General features: G+C 38.8%; 1 protein-coding gene across 1 annotated transcript in view; it reads left to right on the plus strand.

Moving 5' to 3' along the window:
- ERC1 (ELKS/RAB6-interacting/CAST family member 1) overlaps positions 1-19356 on the plus strand; it is a 291534-nt gene that overhangs the window by 263864 nt on the left and 8314 nt on the right. Inside the window, exon 17 of the mRNA XM_082488537.1 lies at positions 15311-15499. Coding sequence (XP_082344663.1) covers positions 15311-15499 — 189 coding nt within the window. The remainder of the gene's footprint in view (positions 1-15310; positions 15500-19356) is intronic.

A 19356-nucleotide genomic window follows, 5' to 3' on the forward strand; every position in this document is an offset into this window, starting at 1 on the left:
GAAAGCAAAGCAAGCTGTACTTCAAGGTGGCTCAGAATATTGCATAAGGAATTAAACACTTTGTTCTACTATTCGTACTTACATATGTGCTTTAAATACTAACCAACTCTTTATTTCATTCCCATGCTGCTCTGGGGCTTTCCTCCCATTGCCACCTCTGCACCGCTAGGATGAGGAGGAGGGTATTTGGGCATAACCAGTCAGATGCTCTTAGTTCAGCCATTTTGTTCAGAACGGTGAGAATCAACTTTTCTTGCCAATAAAAAAGTTTCCGGCAGTCACTCTCGCATCTCGCTCCCATGTGCTTTGTGAAACCTGCTTTTGCCCCTTCCCCCTTGCTTGCATAGTCTCTGCATGATGGTGTTTCTCGTGTGTTTATGTGTAGTTTGTGATTTTCTTCTTCTGGTCATCATGTCATTGTTTCACGATGTTGTGGGGAGAACTTTCCAGGGCATGTAATTGAGTTTCTTTGCAAAGCAAACTCTTAATGTGTACGAGAGAACAGGAAATGTCTCTCATATCATTTATCATCGACTTCATGGAGGAAATGTTTTCAGTCGGATTCTTTTTCAAAGCAGTTTGTACTGTAGCCAAATCTATGTATGCTTTTTCAATTCTGGTTAGTAAAGAATTTGCTCAGAGATAATGTTCCTCCTGAAGATAACGTTCCTCCTGAAGATTTTAAGCATGTTGAGATCTGCTGCCAAGATTGCTGCCATGCATGCTCAACTAAGTAGTCACAGATATTTATCAGCTCTGAGTAGATGATTCTTGGTATAGAATAGAAATATAAATTTTCTGTAAATTTGAAGGCAAAGAGGAATATCCCCTTAACCTTGCCCTCTCCCTTCCATCTCCCTCGTTCTCTCAAAACAATGGGGGAGAAATTGGTAGCTATTTGTCATTTAAAGTCCCTTTTGTTTCTCTGTGTCTGTGTCCACAATTTTCTCTTTTCTGCCATCAAATTGTCTCCAGAACAACCCCCATTTCCAGAAGAGAAGGCAGTACACAGGACAGAGCCCTTCTGCTCATGCCTGTTCTCTAGCAAAGAAGAAAACATCGTTTACTGACCGGGAGCCTTGATATAGAGCTACAAAAGTCAATTATTGATTATTAGGCTACAGTACATAGGATTCATTTATGCCTGTAGTATCAGTTTTAAAGCAGAATAAATTTATTTTAAGTACTTGAAGTATTTTTAAGGGTTGAGATGCCATGACAATATTTTAAAAATGTATGTGAAACTTTTTCTTCACTTATCCTTTTAAGAAAAAATATTTCACATGAGTTTCTTTGCAGTTTTTCTCCGATTTTGATTTTTCCACATCAATTATTTAAAAGAAAATATTTGAATATTTTAAAGAATTTTAATATTTGAAAGAAAATTATTTGAAAGAAAACATTTCTGTGGAAATTTGGACCCTTGCATTTCTGAAAATTATTACTTTATATTAGATTTGTAAAATGTTCATGAAAGAATAAGGCTACTCTCTCATCTCTTTCCACTTGCTTAGTTAACTGCAGACTTGCCTCTGACTGTATAGATCAGATCCCTCTTTTCCATCAACCATCTGAAAAATTTAATCCAACTGTGGCAATGTCAAACTTGAATTTCATGCCTTGGGGTTTGAACTGAGAAAATCTCTTTAGTGGAAAAATTGATAAAGTGCTTCATTAATTTACACTCGCTGTTGATTTCACATTCTTTTTGAATCACCGCTCTTGCAATGGTTGTGTGTTAGTATACGATGTTAAAAGTTTTAGAGATAATGCTTGTAAAGATCTGCTGAAGCCCAGCAATTAAACAGGAAAGATCAGGTAAGTAAATGATGAAAAGGAAGAAGATGCTCACTATGAAGGTAGGAATAATTCTCATTTTCATTCTAGAGCAAATGTGGAGGTTGTGTAGAAAACACTGACAGAAAGATCTTTTTCTTTTCCCCTCCCATCTGCAGATACATTTATGAATGCAACTGTGCTAAGGGTATGGTTTCTCTTAGTTTACTGAACTAACGGGTGGTTCACATTAAATACAGCGTATCTCTCCACTTCATACTTGAGGCATTTTCCTCAGGAAAGCATGTTACAGAATATCCTAGTCAAAATAATGAGGCAGCCAGCGTCCTTGCCTTACATTCGTCTCATCTGAGAAACATGTCAGCCTGAAGATTGTCTTGCATACATCAACAGGGAAAGTATAAAGGTGATTGACACCTCCCAAGCCAGTTATTCCCAACAAAGTACGTGTTTTTACCATGATAGTCCATGTACGTTCAAAAAAAAAAGTCCTTACACTCTTTGTAAAAGCGAAGGTGTTGTAAGTCACAGAGCCCTAACCTGCATGTGTTAAATTAAACACATGTATTACAATGATAAAAAAATAGACTAATTGCACAGGACTTGGTGATAACTTTGTTTTTTAAAGTTCTTTAGGTCTGAGGTTGTAATCACCTCTGGTCAATACTGAAGGTAAAACGGAGACCATCAAAATATGTACAATAGCAGACTACATTATTTTATTTTTATGTTTCAGGGTTTAAGGATTTTGCCCTCCAGCATTGTGGAATTGACTGAATTTAACACTTAATTATGCCAGTTCTGTACATGACAGCATTATCAGATATAGCTCCCCTGAAATGGAACACTGTTTCTAAACATATGCGCCCTTCCCGTAGTTTCAGAGAATGATAGTTTACATTTCAGTTTACAGTTCAATGTAAATACCATCTTTCTTCCTGAAATAGGCTTTCCTAGCCTTTTTCTCTAGGCTCATTGCCTTGCTGTCTAAATTTCTTATGACTCCTTTTATTCCCGAGGTGGAGCTCTATCCTCCTCTATACCCAAGTATATTCCAACGTGCTTTCTCATGAGGATGCCCCTTTGTCTTTCTCCAATGCTAAAATGGTCTGGCCAATGGATTTATTACTTGCTATTCACTTTTATAAAAAATAATATGAATTTATACTTTGTGATATCTAATACATACAAGAGGATCTGTGTGTATGCCCGTGCATCTTCTTATATGTGCTATATGGGGGGAAAAAAGCAGCAAAGCTTCCATACATAAATTTCCCAAGCTGTTCAATTCATCTGGTTTTCTTGTGAAACGCAGCCATGCTACCTACCATGTGAGAAAGTTTGGGTGTGATTCAGAAATCTGCTCGTGTCACCTCTGCTCATCAGAAGGGAGGAGGACTGCTTTTGTTGAATGGGTGGAGTGGACATAGGATCACAAAAAGCTGTTGGAAGAGTGGAAGACAATCACATTAAAGGACACAGGGGAAAGCGAGGACAGAATAAAAGTGCTAAGGGCAAGCTCAGCAGAAAAGCAAAACTGAAACTCTGAGACCCGAGAGATTTGTCCTAGTATTTCATTCATACATACTGTGTGTGCCTTTTTAGGTACGCGTGCTGTTGTAGAGCATTTTTCTTCCCATCTTCCATGACTCTGGCTTGCAGTAGGAGTTGGAGCCTAGTAGATGCTGTCACTATACGTGCTTTTTGAACTCATTCTGTGGAAGCATTTTCTATTAAGAGTTGCCAACAAGTCCTGAAGTCATGGATATGCCTGCTAAGGACCAAAAAATTTGGTTTTGCTGTGCTTGAATTCCAGGAACAAAATCTGAAAATTAATTTCACACTTATTAACAGTGGAAAGGTCAAAGAGCTTGCATTGAACTGGAGTGCATAAAAACGGGGATCTTCCAAGATGATGAAAATATTGGCAAGTTCTTATTACCATAAAAATTTCACAAGACAAAAAGCCTCTTATTTGTGACATTTTTCTTTAATACTTGAGTTTCACAAATTTTAACAGAGCAGCAGTAAGTATTGTCAGTTGACTGCTGAAGACACTAGCATAATTTAACACCTCTCTTAAGATTTCAGAGGTGTGATGTCTATAGTGGAAAGAGGGGGTAAGTTATAACAGGAAAATATTTGAATCATTTTTAAGAACTGAAAAACAGTCAATTCGAGTAAAATTCATAGACTTCTTGTCAAATGCGGTATAAATTATAATTTGCAACATCACCAGGTTACAAGTATGCATTGTGTACCAAAGGCTACATTTTAGTGTTGGAATTTGACTTTGCCAAAAGTTTTTCTGTAGACAAGTCGTCTATACCTAAGAACTGAAACAGAGGGAAAGTCATCAATGTGAAGAATGTTTAATGAATTCAGTTTGATTTTTTTTTAACTATAGTTTTTAATCAAGAGCTTATAATATTGTAAAGGACATCTTCAATGAATATATTGTTTCCAAAACCAGTCTCAGTCTAAATAGCCATTTGTGATTATTAAAGGTAATGGAGCTTGAATGACACTTCTGTATTACTTTTATTAGGACAAAGGCATTAAAAAAGCATTACAGTAAGAATGATAGAAACAGTTAAATCTCACAGAGAAGCAGATACCAGAAGACGTGTGCAAAACCCAACTAAATGCTCAAGTTTGTAAGCCATGTGTTTCTAACTTGTATCTGCAGAGCAATTTTGTCTCACCCCTAGGAATGCCCAGGATGAGCATTCACAATTTCCTTTTTGTTGTGGAGGGGGTATTTATTATTCCACTTTACAGCTAAAAGGAAGCACACAACAAGTGGACACGTAGTCAGCCAGCATACGCAGCTATTCCAACAGATGTAGAGGAAAGTGGCAGAAGTAGGTGACAGGCAACAGTCTGAAGAACTGTGACTGCTATGGTGGTAGGGAAAGAGGGATAGGAATAATGACATTGAGGGCGGGACATCTCAGGACTTAATTTAACCTTTGCCACAGCTTTCAAACCCCATGAGGTTTTCATTGAAATCACTAAAGAACTAAAGGTGTCTATACTTCAGGAAGTTTGAGAAGACTATTGGGTTTTTTCTTACATTACTTTGTGCTTGGATTAATATACTGATTTCTTTTAGCAAAGTAAATATCTTATTCATGGTGAGTTCCATTTGCAAATTGATTACCCAGGCATTCATTCACTGCATAAATGTGATCTTTCTCTCCATGAGACACATTTTATGCTTGCAGTGTGTAGAGAGCTGCTCATCCTACTGCCACACTTCTTTTAGGTTCTCAGTATTGTCACTTATTACGCTGTGACCTCATAAGCCTTTTAAATAAATTTATTTTCAATATGATCCTTTTAACTGTTAGATCATGCAGAATGGTCAAAAACACCACGCTTTTGTGCCTGACTCATATTACAATGTAATTTACTGGACACAGTACTAGACCACGATTCAGAAGATAAATTCTCTCCTGGCATCATCTCCAATCACTCACTTGTTCTCTTTCTCCCTGTCTCAAATTCTCTAATTGTAAAATGAGCTGACGTTTTTGTAAAGTGGAAGTTATGCTTGGGAAAAGTGCTATATAAGTGCTAGCTAATATTATTACACAATATTCTAAAATAGTGTTGTTCCAGTGATATGATGGTGATTCTAATACCTCATTTTGAATTCGCTCCCAAAATTATATTAGATTTGTATTTGACTCAATTCATTAATACTTATTCTTTTTCCTTCCAAGATCCTATTCCTTCCCCAAAAAAGGGGAAAATGACCCCTACGTTCAACATTTCAGGGAGCTGCCGTTCCAGCATGCTGAGCAAAGCTCTTTAGACCACTGCCTCTTCTTCATTGTCATCTTTTGTCCTCTGAAGAGTGATTGCTTCTCTCTAAAATCCACAAACTAATTGTATAGTGTACAATAAACTGTTCTATTACGTCTGCTACAGTTCTTCATTCATATAAGTAAAAACACTGTGAAAGAATGTCTTATGCTTGCCTTAGAGACATACCCTGTGCAAAATTTTGCTAGTTTGCTACGTGAAATAATCTTACTTTACTTAAACATTATCACTTGGCCTGACTGAGAGATAAGATGCCAGATTTGTTTTGTCATACCAGTGACAGCCAGGGCTCCTCACTCCCACTTTCCAGATGGACAACCTTTTAGTAAGAACCCTAATGTGAGGCACTCAAACAAGGTGATGTAATTAATTAATCGTTATGAGGGCAGCACTTTGAATACAGTGTCCCGGTTAATCATAGGACCTGCTTTCCATCCCTGCTTTTCTGCAGCCCTGCTTATGTGGGCGGCAGTGTTAATTATGAAACTGAAAGACGGCTGTGCCATCAAGTTCAGGTAAGGAGACACGACGAGTTCATGGACTGACAATTATTGCTCTGAGGAAGTACAATTCAAAATCCTGGTTTAGCTATCATACAATTATCTATTCTTTTCAAGCTTTGCTTTTTTTCAGAGAATAACCTTTTCTCCTTTGGCTGTAATTCTGAATAATGGAGAGCCTTTTGTAGTGACCTTCTCGCTTTAGTCTACGTAACAGTCCTGGTATGGTGGAGTGAACAACCTAAGTAATGCTTAATATTTTCATTTATGATTCATCTTCTACCATTCCAATTTGGAAACTGCGGCTTTCCACCGTCTCTCTTATTCTATACCCATACTGGTACGTAATCTTTTACCCAGTAAGTACTGTTAGACTGGGATGGGACAGCCTAGAGAAGAATGCTGTCCTTAAAATGATGTCAACTTCTGCTCCTGGTCCTTTCCCTGTTTCTGGGAATGCTTCTTTAGCTAGCTTATTTTTTGTTGGGTTTTTTTAAACTATTATTTTGCTCTCTTAATAACTATTTTGTGTTTGAAGAATATATTCTTTGTGCAAGAATGTTATATCTACGAGCACAAAAGAACTGATCTTCATATACTGTTCGTCTTTCTGATCCCAGAATGATAAGACTAAGATTTCCAGATGGAATTTTGTAATCTGCAGCTCTGGGATGAATTAAGCACTCACAACAGAGGTGTAACTGGATTGTATCACTGTCTTCCTATTATTCTTACAGATCAAAGAAGAACACAAATAGATACTTATATTCTAAAACATTCAAAACAGATGGCTGGTTTCTTTTTGTAGAGATTTGTGCTTTTCAGCAAAACAATTATGAAAAGGCCATCATTCATATCTACCAAATGAGATTATTCCAGGTCTGTGTCTTATTTTCTTTTTTGATTTGCAGCTGAATGCGATCTTCTACTAGTGGCTTGGTCGTTGTAGCAAGTAGGAATTCGGTACTCAAACATTTTTATTTCTGGCCACTTCCAGGAGAGTTCTTGCTTACAGCTTGTGTGATAGTCTGTACTATCTCCCAATTACTCTGCCATTTAGATTTCTTATGGCACTTGTCCACACCCCAGAACGCAATCATGTGAGGCCAGAAGCTTCTGCAAACTATGAATACGCTGTTGGCGACATAAAGGAGAGGGGAGCTGAGCCCTGGCACTCGCAGACAGGATAGAGACAGAAGGGGAATAGCTGCAGCCAGGTGGGGGTGTCGCTGCCGGTGCCTTTTAGTTGTCAGTTAGGAGGAAAGAAACTGAGGGAGTGGGGAGATGAACAATATTAGAGTAGAGAAAGAATCAAGCCCAAACCTGCTTTCCAACGTATTAACTATGGAAATAAGCTCAAGAGAGATATGACTAAAATAAAAACTGATAAGGTCATGTAGCCAATCTAGACACTATATTTTCCTGGCTGGTAAAGTTCATAATTACTGATGGAGATGTCAGGATTTACAGTTCCAACTCTTAGTAGGCTCACCACAGGCAGTCCAACTGCATCTATTGTTTAATGCTAAAGACCGATAAGAATTACTATATGTATCTGTATAAATAGGTGTATCTATTAATGGGATTTTGCATTTGAATGTAGAACAAACAACTCTAAAAAGAACTCCTATAGACGGATAGAGCAGGCATTTGGTGGCTTCACGTGGCTTTGCTTTGAAAGTGTCGTGTAGCAGGTAGAGAGCTTGAACAGCAGAGTGAAGACCCAGTGTTAGAGAAGGACGAGACAAAGATTCCTGGCACCTGTGGACAGGGAGGTTACAGTTCATCTGAACAGGAAAAGCACTGATTGTGTTCTCTGGTAGACTACTTAAGAAGTACCTTCTGTTTTCCATTAGCAATGGAACAGACAGCAGGGAGACAGAAGAATGCAGTCACTGATACATAGGCATTCCCATGGACACACTCTCCCGGTGTATGTGCTGCAGTGTTCTGCTTTCAAGCAAAAGCGTATTAGCCACTGTTTCCTTTTATCCCTTGTAATAGGAAGAAGCAATAGCCAAACTACAGTACAGCAAGGAATGTGTGCTTTCTTGTTCGCTGTTATATAGGTAACAAGTGCTAGAAAGCTTGACTGGATTAAAAATATAAGCAGGTTGTTCTTACTTATTCTCAAGCTGCTATGTTCTTGTAGAGAAGGAATCAGCATAAAATCTAATGGACTCTGTGAAATCAAAACTTGCCCAATTACACCTACAAAAGTTTGATCAGAAGGATGCTATTTAAATCCACAGTGTCACGTACAAGCTGCAAACGGTGGCTAAACTATTTTCACTTGCTGTGGGGATACTTTGTATTTTCCCTGATGATATTCTAATTGTCAATTTCCTAAGTCTGACTACCCGGTTTCACAGCTTTCTATAATTTAATTTATTATTCAAAATTTTAACCTGCTAACTAACACAACATACAAGAACGAAATTCTCAAATGAAGGAGATTTTAATATATTAAAGTGAAAGATTTTAGGTTCTCTGTAGATCTCACCCTACTTTGTCCATCCTATTTTGCTCCAGAACCAAGCTGCTGGGTCTCTGGATTCCCAAGAAATCTTAAAGACATAAGAAAACTTGGACAAATAAGTCAGCATTCCAATTTGTATGTTCTGATCTCATCTTGCAGTTAAGCCAGAGATTTCTCTCCTCTGCCTCAGCTAGGAAAGAGGCATGTGGGCTGTTACAGAAGAAAGAGATGCAATGTGTGCACAGTGCAATTAGTTATATTTAGGGGCGAGGGTTTGGGCGAATGCTTTTGCTTTTGAAAGCAAGGGATTGACAAAACAGGTAAAATTCAAGCTGTATGTAGACACTCCCTTCAGCCGTGCCGAGGTGCCTCATTCCTGAATTCCCCTATGGTTGCAAGCTTCTCACAGTCCCGTCGGTGTATTTTAGTTCTGATCTACAGTAGTCCCTGTTATTCCGCACGTGGTTCTCCGCACGCTTTTGCTCCGCAGCCCATGTAAGCAAAAGTTGCCAGTGTCATGAAAAAGCACTTCTGGATTTGTTATATATAAAAATATTTTTTAACTACTCGCTCATTTTCAGTGCTTTAGGAATCCTAGTAACCCACTGCAATGCTTTGCTTCACCTACATTATGGGGAAGAGATTTTGTTTAAACAGAGGGATCTAATGACAAAACTACTTTCCCTGTTTTGTGTTTTCTCTGTTCTTTTCTTCTGGTCTGGATTTTTCCCAAGGTGAAGAGGGTGAACTCTGGAAACCATTAATCCATGGGATTTGTTCATGGTGTATAAAAGTTTCAAAAAGAATTTGCTATATAAAAATGATTTTCTAATTGATTCTGTCAGAAATGAACTGATTAAGACAGCTCTGTCAAAATAGCCAGAATCTCTTTCAGCTCCTCACGCATGTTGTTTTGTTTTGTTTTATGAAGAGAAAATGATGAAGGTTAGATTTAAATCCATTTTTGTCTTTAAAATAAATCTAAAGAAAACTGAGCCTGTCTCTGGGCTTTTGTCTTGTGGTCTTCCAAAGAAACCAAGTATCTCTGTGCAGCAGTGAACTGAGCTGAACTGAACTGAGGTCAGGCTGTGTCTTTTTGAGAACTTACTTCTGTTTCCATTTAAAATAATGAAGGGAAGACATCAGTGATAAATTGTTCTGAATTTGGGAAAGCTTTGCACTTTCTGAGCCAAATTCATGCCTCATAAAACTCCATTGCATTCAATGGTTACAAGATGATTGTAGTTGAACCCTTGCGTTTGTTGCCAAACAAACACAAATGGTCTGAGCAAGAAGGCATAATTCAATTTGCCATGCAAATACTTCCAGACTTTATCATTCGGTATCTTAGTTTGCTTCCATATCTCCCGATACAAGAAATTTTGCTGTATAGGCAAAATTGTCTTGTCTGTTAATATCTATAACAAAACCCAGATACAGGGAGGCATCAGAGGACCCGTTGTGATCCACTCCATCTTTTGTTAGATTTGTCAGATCCTCCTTGGAATAATTTCTTTTTAACAAACGTATATTTACCCAGACTTTGAACCCTTCTTCTGTGTAATGGTAGTTTGAGAAGTAGGTTTTGTTGGGTATAGAATCATAGAATCACTGAGATTGGAGGGGACCTTTAAGATCATCAAGTCCAACCATTAACCTACCCTTACAAAACCACTTCTAAACCATGTCCCCAGGTACCACATCTACCCTTTTTTTAAACACCTCCAGGATGGCAAATCCACCACCTGCCTGGGCAGCCTATTCCAATGTTTAATAACCCTTTCAGTGAAAAAATGTTTCCTAATATCCAATCTAAACCTCCCCGACATAACTTGAGGCCATTTCTTCTCGTCCTATCTCTTGTCACTGGAGAGAGGAAGTCAGCCCCCACCTCTCTACAACCTCCTTTCAGGTAGTTGTAGAGAGTGATAAGGTCTCCCCTCAGCCTCCTCTTCTCCAGGCTAAACAACCCCGTATCCCTCAGTCGTTCCTCATAAGACTTGTCCTCCAGACCCCTCACCAGCTTTGTTGCCCTTCTCTGGACACGCTTCAACACCTCAACGTCCTTCTTGTAGTGAGGGGCCCAAAACTGAACACAGTACTCGAGGTGGGGTCTCACCAGTGTCGAGTACAGAGGGATGATCACTTCCATGGTCCTGCTCACCACACTGTTCATGTGATATCATAGTTGCATCTGTATGTAACAAAGTTTGAAAATAATTTCCTGTGCTTACATGAAAAATGTGATTGACAGGAGATAAAGTGCTACCTCTATTTAACTTCTTTTCCAAGCATATTTGTTCTGTCCAGTCTGAAATTTTGAGGGGGTCTTCGGTGGTGTGTTGTGGTTTGGGTTGGTTCTTTTTCAGAATTCCTTATTTTTTGATGCCTTTGCATGATCTACAAAGAACACTCAAGGTCCATAGACCAGGCTAGCAAGCTAGACCATTTCTGAAATTAGTTAATTCCTTTGAAACTTTCAGATTCATTCCGTCTACGCTTCTTTGTAAGATTTTTGATACAAAAACAGTGAAATTTTGACCTCATGTTATTTACTACGACCCCAAGATTACTTGTCATTTCTATTTTATTTTCTTCTTGATATAGCTGTTCTTCCGGGGATTTTTCTCAAATATTTAAAGACTTATGGGTAAGTTGAGAAAAATTACTGAATTATTTGATTGCAAAATGAAGACCACTTATCTGCATTACTCTACCTTTTAGTGTTCTGTAGTGAATAGATCCATGCAGCATATGTACAAGCAGAGTAGTCGTCAAGCTAATAGGGGAGTATGAGAGCAGTCATGCCAGTGCCAAGTTGTACGTATGGCGCTTTGTATTGGCATTGCTGTGTCAAGAAGATGCTATTTTCATCTTTTTTTTGCTTGCTCAGAGAAATCATAGGCATGTGTCTGTAAGAAAACCATTACTCCTGTTGATCCACGATCAACACGCGTGTTGATGCATGATTCTGATAAGTGAGACAAGTTGTGTAGGGAGATAACCTTTAGAAGATCTACTAATGTAGCTGGAAAAACAGACAAGTTTTTAGGAGTGCATATAAAACTTTCTTCAAAATGGGAGCTGCAGATTTATCGCTAAGTAGAAATTTAGAAGGCGTTCTCTGAAATTAACTAAGTGAAGTTAATTACTTGGTTCTGCAAAAGAAAAGCAGCTGCTTCCTTCAGAGAAGAAAGGAATGTTAGCAGGGAGAAAGGTGACCAGGTCATTAGCCCTTCTGCCTGGAGGAACCCATAATTTAAAGCTGGTGGTTGTGGTGAATGAGTCCTGTTACACATTGATTAAAACCATACTTTATTCTGCAGACGTCTATGGATAGTCAATATCACATTTGTCTCAGATCGACACTGCTGCACTTGTACCACCCATTCACTGGTTTTCTTTTTCATATAACCACCTACTTGTTTTTGTGTATTTACATTAGACACTGCTGAGACAAACTTTTAGACACCAGTCTCTGTATGGGAAGTGTTTTCATCTTTCACAGTAAACGTGACCAAACATTTAGATAGGTCTCTCCAACCACATTCAGTTACAAGTACCTTTTCTCATCTATGCAGCATATATATACATATTTAAATGCAGTCTCTTATCGTAAAAAACTTTCAAATATAGTTACTTATATTTCAGCTCACCATTGTACAGCAACAGCAGGACTACCACTGAAGAAGCAGTATTCATTTCATTCTAAAGCATTTTTTTGCACCAGTGGCTTGCAAAACTGCAATTAGGTTCACATTTGTCATGATCAAAGACTAACAAAAAAAAAAATCTGCGAAATCTCAAAAACTGAACATGTTGTTTCCGAGTCAAATTTGTTTTGGAATATGTTCCGAAATGTCTCTATCAGTTGGTAGAGGTGGTTTGGGTTTGTATCAGAGATTTGTCAGGCATTTCATGTTTCTGCTTCAGAGTGATTGCCTTTTTTAGTGAAACACGTTGTCAGACTTAGCTGGCCATTAACGATATTCTGAACTTGAGGCTACATTAAGCAGACTTCATTCCATGCATTGATGAGGATGGCCTAAACCTATGAGGGCAATTAATGAATCAGGGCTGCTTTAGAAGGTATTCCTGTGTTTGGGCTGTTTACCCGTTGTTTTCCTAGAAAGCTCTACAGCTCTGAGCCGATCATGAGAACGCGATGCGGTTTATGAATCCAGCGCTGCCCTGCCTTTCCACTTAGCAAATGCTCTTACACCCTCTTGAGATAAGGCAGTGGCAGCTCTGCTGTGTGGGAAGCACAGTGCCTCTTGCTAAGTGGCTAGTTCAAATTAGATATGGCAGGAACGCAGATATAAGGGCATTTCCTACTTGACTGGCAGGGTTTAATGGATCCCAAGTGAGAGGAACCATTGCTCTGCGAACAGCTTTGGGAGGGCTGCTAGTTAAGAACTTTCACACGCCTCATTTGGCTGGTTTCCAGCTCGAGGTAAGGGGGAAGGGTACAGGAAGAATGTGCTTCGAAAGGGGACTTGTCCCCAGGCAATCAAATTCGACTGTTGTATGAAAATCTTCCATCTTTACTTGCTAGATAGCTCTGCTTTCTCTTTATCAGGGAGGGTTTCTGTTCACAAAGAACAGCCGGGAAGGTTGGCAAATCAGATTCTTTTCAGACTGAAATCTGCACGTCTGATGGATATTCAATAGACTGTGGTACCTGAAAAGAATACAAGGCAGCTACTACATTGATTGGACCACTAGTTATTAGACATTGAGTACTTAATTTTCACATTTTCATAAAACAGGATTTTTTAAAGATGTGATATTCCATCACTCTACCCTCTGTGGGCAAACCAAATAGTAATATAGGAAAGACATAGTTAAATTAGAAGCATTGCTTTTTTTCACCTGCACAGGCAAGTAAAGTTTCGGATCATAATCTACATAACCCAAATTATAAAAAATCAGGATAAGTAGCAGAAACTCAGCAAACAACCAAAGCTGATGGATAGAACCGGCTAAATACAGTTGTGCTTGGTGATGGAAGTGAAATGTAACTGTGTTGATGCTACTAAAATATCCTTTCCTATTCCCCTGTGTGCAGGAGAGCAGAGTTTTCTGTCCTGATGGAGTTTGCAGTCTTGATACGTCAAACCATTATTTTCATATGTGTGTATATCTGCAAACAGATGTTGCCCCAAGGCCGCACATAGCGGTAGGGTTTTTAATAAAGCACGTGAGCTCACTCTCTCTGCAGGTTTCTTGTCTGTCTCCTCTGCCATGGCTGCCGTGTCACCGTGGCTTTTTGTAGCTGCGGCCACCCTGATGTTCTGGTGTAGGCTGCTGAGTGCAGCTGCGCCCTGCAGGACAAGGAGCCTGACATGAGTTAGCTGCTTAGCCATGGCTCTCAGATCCTCTCACTCTACAGAAATTAATCCATGTAGAACAGCGTTAGAAGCAAAAGACGTGAGCCCTGACAGCCTTATTGAAAGGGGTCGAAGCCAGAGTCTTTGTTGAAAGTAGTGCCAGCACCCTGTTCCTGTTGACTCGGAGATTATCTCACTCCTTATTCATTAGCAGGGTCAGAGGTGTCCTATTGAAAAGATATCCCCGACCCGCTAACAAACAGCAGGTGCAGCCCCTGCCTGGGAACATGAAGACAAGTTGCCAGTATTGTGGCAAGGCTTCCCAGCTCTCCTAGCCGCTGCACATCAGGGCCTGTGGCTTCAGCACCTCATTTTACAGACTGGAGGCACTAAGCCCAATTCTTTCTTGGTTTTCCATCAGCTGCGAGTTTTGTATTACTGCAGTTTTGAATATACGCCCCCAAACACCTCAAACAATATGAAGCAGTATTCTTGTGGGAGGGCATAGTGAGGGATTCCCATTTTGTATTTATGCACTTGAGCTCTATATTTTTGTAAAACAAATGAAAAATGGCTCTTCAAATACTTTTTATGGGGACTGGATGACTCCAGTTTGGATTGCATTGAGGAACAAGGATTAGATTCGGCTTGGGTAAAGTATAATGAAATAAAATAGTACTTGTTAAAGTCCTTTGATTTTAGTTTTTTAGTCTATTATATAGTCTGGCTTCCATAATAAATGAAAGTAATTGTCTTTTCAAAACTACAGAAGACTATATCTTAACTATGCAAAAGATTATAGAAAACTCCATCTTAACTTTCTGGTTAAGATATGTCTGTATCCAGTTTCTACAGTAGAGATGATACATTCATCTTAGAAGCAAACATCTTGGCATCATTTGAAACTATTCTCTTTAGAACATGTTTATTGCATACTTTAATTACAATGAAAATATTTGTTGGAAAAATGAGTTCAAATCTGCATTGCCATCACCTTAGTTGTGGACAGACACCTTTTATCAGAAAAAAATAATTCTTAAAGCAGGGATTCGAGATGGTTGACTAAAAGCACTGCTGGATAATCAGTAGAGTTAATGCATTCAATTTCATACTGTTTCATTTTTCACCCATATCATCATTATTTCCTGTATTAATCAGACAGCTACCATCACCACATCCCCTTTCTCTAGTATACTCGGTTTCTTTCTGCTTCAGCTGGGTGGTTGCTGGGTTATGGGATAGGAGCACTGCAGGGGAGGAGGGAGGGACTTCAGGTTTCTTCCAGTATGAAGCTGAACAAGATTGTAACTTAGAGGTTGACCCATTGCTTGGGTCTCGGGCTGTTCCTCACTGTTTCTGTTCTCTTATTTCAGATAATTCAGCCCCTCTTAGAACTTGATCAGAATCGCAGCAAGTTGAAGTTGTACATTGGACATCTGACAGCCCTCTGCCATGACCGTGACCCCCTGATTCTGCGTGGACTCACCCCACCTGCTTCCTACCACCTGGATGATGACCGGGCAGCTTGGGAGAAAGAGCTGCAGAAGATGACTCAGGAGCAGGTGAGTTTGTGGTCTGAAGCTCAGAACAAGGGCCTGAACTGTTGATGTAGGTCTTACTGATGTGCCCCACCAAAATGTTGGGAAACCATTCTGTAAGTGGTGAAAACAGGTAGCAAAGATCCACTCTTCACCTGACAGAAGGAGTCAATAATTTTTTTAATCATTGCCATCTAATATTTATTATGGCATTTCATGTCTTCCTTTATCTGTACTTGAGGCCATTCATCTACACACTCATGGGAAATCAAACCGCAAGATACCACTTTTGCCACGTTTTACCTGTTAAAGAATTTTAGCTGCTCTTTATAAATTAATGTAGTCATAGGGATCTTAAATCTTTTTTTAATGACATTAACCATTTATATTTTAATTGGCACAGTTTTATGAGTCACTTTATGTAAATGAATACAATGTCCTTACCGTCTGTTACAGTATGTTCTGCCAGCAATTTTTCCTGCATATCACCTTACCTGAATACCTAAATCAAGATTTGGACCCAGTGTGCCAGATGCTGTACACCTGTGTTTATGCACACACAAACACAATGATTTCAGAAGTCCAACAGTATATTTCCAGGAGTTTTGGAATACAGAAATGGAAGGGTTTAATAACAGCTTGTCTGATGAAGTCTCTGCAGAGACTGTCAATCTAGCTATAATTCAGCTACTGAAATAATCTTCCTTTCTCCCAGCTCTGGTGATGTCTTGCCTTCCTTAATCCCTTCACTGGCAGTTTTTATCTCTTGTTTTCATACTATAATTCATCATTCCCCACAACTCTTATTTTCTCGTTCCTTCCTATTTCTCTTTTCATCTTTTTAATTTTACTCCTATATTACAGAATGCATTTTTTTAACAGTTAAACGAATGTAAGGAACTTGTACCAGAAATAAATGTGGCTAATTTTGTCTTTTTGACCCTGGCTTTGGATTATAAGGCAAATTCTTTCACTAAATTATTCCCTTTCATATGTCTATACCAAACTCTATTCAGTATTCGCACAAACTAGCGTAAGGCCTATATAGTTAAAAGAGGTTTTGCGGGTCAGCGAACACTATCTTGAGCCTACCCTGAACGCTTCAGCAGTGGTGTTTTTTTTCTTTTGTGATGTCTAAGCTCATTTCCTTGCAATTTCAACTCAAGGCTGAATTTTGATCCAAAAATTGGAGAGACCAGCTCAGCAGCCATATTGCAGGAAGCCGACAGAAGTACTTCTAACAATTCAGAAAGAAGAGCAGACCTCTGGAGATAAATATGCCCGTGACAGGGCCTAGATGGTACAGGGCAGTTGAGCTCTGTCTTTGTACCTGTCTTCATACGTTTGTTTGATTCGGTGTGTGCTGTGCGCCTCACGCGATATCTACATTTACCTCTACAGGCCTGACACATTCCTTTTCCCTGCAGAGCCTGCTAGCCCCTACACACCCAGAGTCAGTGTTTTATTTACCTCTTGGGGTCTGTAATCACTGATACAGGATCAAAAGTTTTTCAGTATAATGCATGCCGTTCTCATATATTAAAGAGGTACAGTTCCTACGTTATAGATCAAAACACGAGGCATACCATTTTGAACCACCTTGTCTGTCAGATTGGGATGAAGCGTTGGATGACAAAACCTGTAGCACGTATGGGAAGCATCTCTGAAAACAAAAGTAAAGGCTGGATGTGGGCAAAGTTTGGATATCCCTGAAATAAATTGACTAGTCTGCTATAGCTGTGATGGTCTTTGAATATAATCAGATTCTGTGGCGGTAGGTGAGATCTATTTGATCAAGAGAATGTAGGTAAAGAAAACAGAAGAGGCTTTCTTTGGCAAGTTCTTCTGAATAGACAGGCAGCCTAAACCAGCATCTGCTTTTTCCAGTTCTGCGTACTGGTGTAATAAAAGATAATATTTCACATTCAAACTTCGCTAGTCCATTAACAACATTTATGTGTTACACAGTAAAGAAAGCATTTAAGTATAAATTGTGAGAAAAATAATTACCTACGTTGTCCTGGAGAAGAGAAGAAAATGTATTTTTCTATCCTCTCCCATTATTGTCTTAATTCTGCATCGCTGTCACCACAGTTGTTTGAAGTTACTACTCCATTTCTGATTCCCAAGAGCAACTAACATCTGCTAAAATAAAACATAGCACTCTTCTGCTTTCCTGTACTCAGTTAGATTGTATTTAACAACCTTCAGTTGAAAAATACAAACTAATGATATATTTCAATTTACAAAGTACATTTTTCATTTAAGTCGTGGAGCTTTTCTGTTTCTAACTGCAGAATTTCCTTTGTGTTTAAAGTATTCCCATGGGGGGTGGGAATCAGTTCTCCAGATTCACAGAAGCCCATCACAGAATACCCATTTTGCATCTTTGGAATTTTAATGAGTTTTGTAAATTACTTCAAATCCAGTGCATTAAATTCACTCCTGTCCCTTCTAATATGATCTTCTGTAGATAATGCTTCACAAGCCTCAGTGGGAAAAAATTAATCCTCTTGAATGTTAAGAAGTGCTAACATGATTAGGGAGGATACGTTTAACTGAACACCAATAATATTAAAGAATGATGCCGATATATCCACTTCTCACCAATGAGATTATTTAGTTTGTTGGTTGTTTTTTTTTTATAAATAGTTGAAAATTCATTTTTATCCTGCTGCTTTCAGAGTTGTGATTTCCCACTGCAACGACTATTATTAGCGAAGGTTGGTGCTGCTGTGTTTCATCACAGCCAATATACCCTGTAGGTCTCTCACACCTGCTGGGGAGGCTCAGCTACAAATAGTAGGAGTCTGCTGTGGCTTCTTTTGGTAGGTAAAACTAGTATATGAAGTAGATGTAAGCTTTTCGCTCTTCCAGCACATCCACAGTGACCCACAGAAACTAATGTACAAGTCATTGTCGGAAAAGTGTCTGGCAGCATCAACACCATGATCCTAAGGGGAATTTGTTGCCACAAGTTTGTGGACTCTCAAAGTTTGATGGATAATTGGTACCTCTCATGTATAACAGTTTCTTTATGCAACCATTAAGTTCAGCTATATTCCTTAGTGACTTCAATTGATTTTAATCAAAATATGGGGCCAAGATGCTATATCATTCTTTGGTGGCATTTTATCAAAGACATTTTGTAAAGCTGACTTACTGTAGTAAAATTTTGGTCCAATCGTAATGAAGGCCTGAAGCCAGTACTTTATGAGTATAGGGTATCTCAAAACCTAATCTAAACTAGTATACTAGACTAAGTTGTGGACAATAAGGAATCTACGGTACTTGGAACCATGTCATGAAGTTATTTGTGTGGTAGAAAATACTGCTTTGAGTCAGTTATGACCCAACGTCCCCAAAGAAGTTAACCAGCACTGTTTCTGGAACTGTCCTCCTTCGACCTGTTCGTGTCCTGTTCAACTTTTCTTATTAAAAAATTGAAGCTACCACAAGGAGGGAAGAATGTTCCAAGTCTCAACACTGAGAAATAAAAATTCCATTCATTCATTATAAATAATTGCATTTTCCTAGCAATTTATATTAAATACAATATTTTCTTTCACTTTGTCCTAAATGTATCATTACATTAATATTCTTTAACTCTGTAGAGCTATTGCTACGTTTCATGTTTCAGATGGTTGCCTTTAAGTGAGGGATTTTATTCCTGTATGAAAGGAAATTACATTAAGAATGTAATGATATGGTCCACATTTTTATTTACAGGTTGGGTTTTGTTTTTATCTCATCTTTACAAAAGGAAAGAATGGCGTAGAAACAGGAACTTGCTGAAAATCATCATTTAAATATGTTGCTAGTGGCGTGCTGCCCTGTGGTTGGAAGGCAGCAGTGCGAGAAAGTAAAAAGAGACAACCAAA

This window comes from Vanellus vanellus, assembly GCF_965231255.1.
Source record: "Vanellus vanellus genome assembly, chromosome: 1".
In the NCBI taxonomy this organism is placed as follows: domain Eukaryota; kingdom Metazoa; phylum Chordata; class Aves; order Charadriiformes; family Charadriidae; genus Vanellus; species Vanellus vanellus.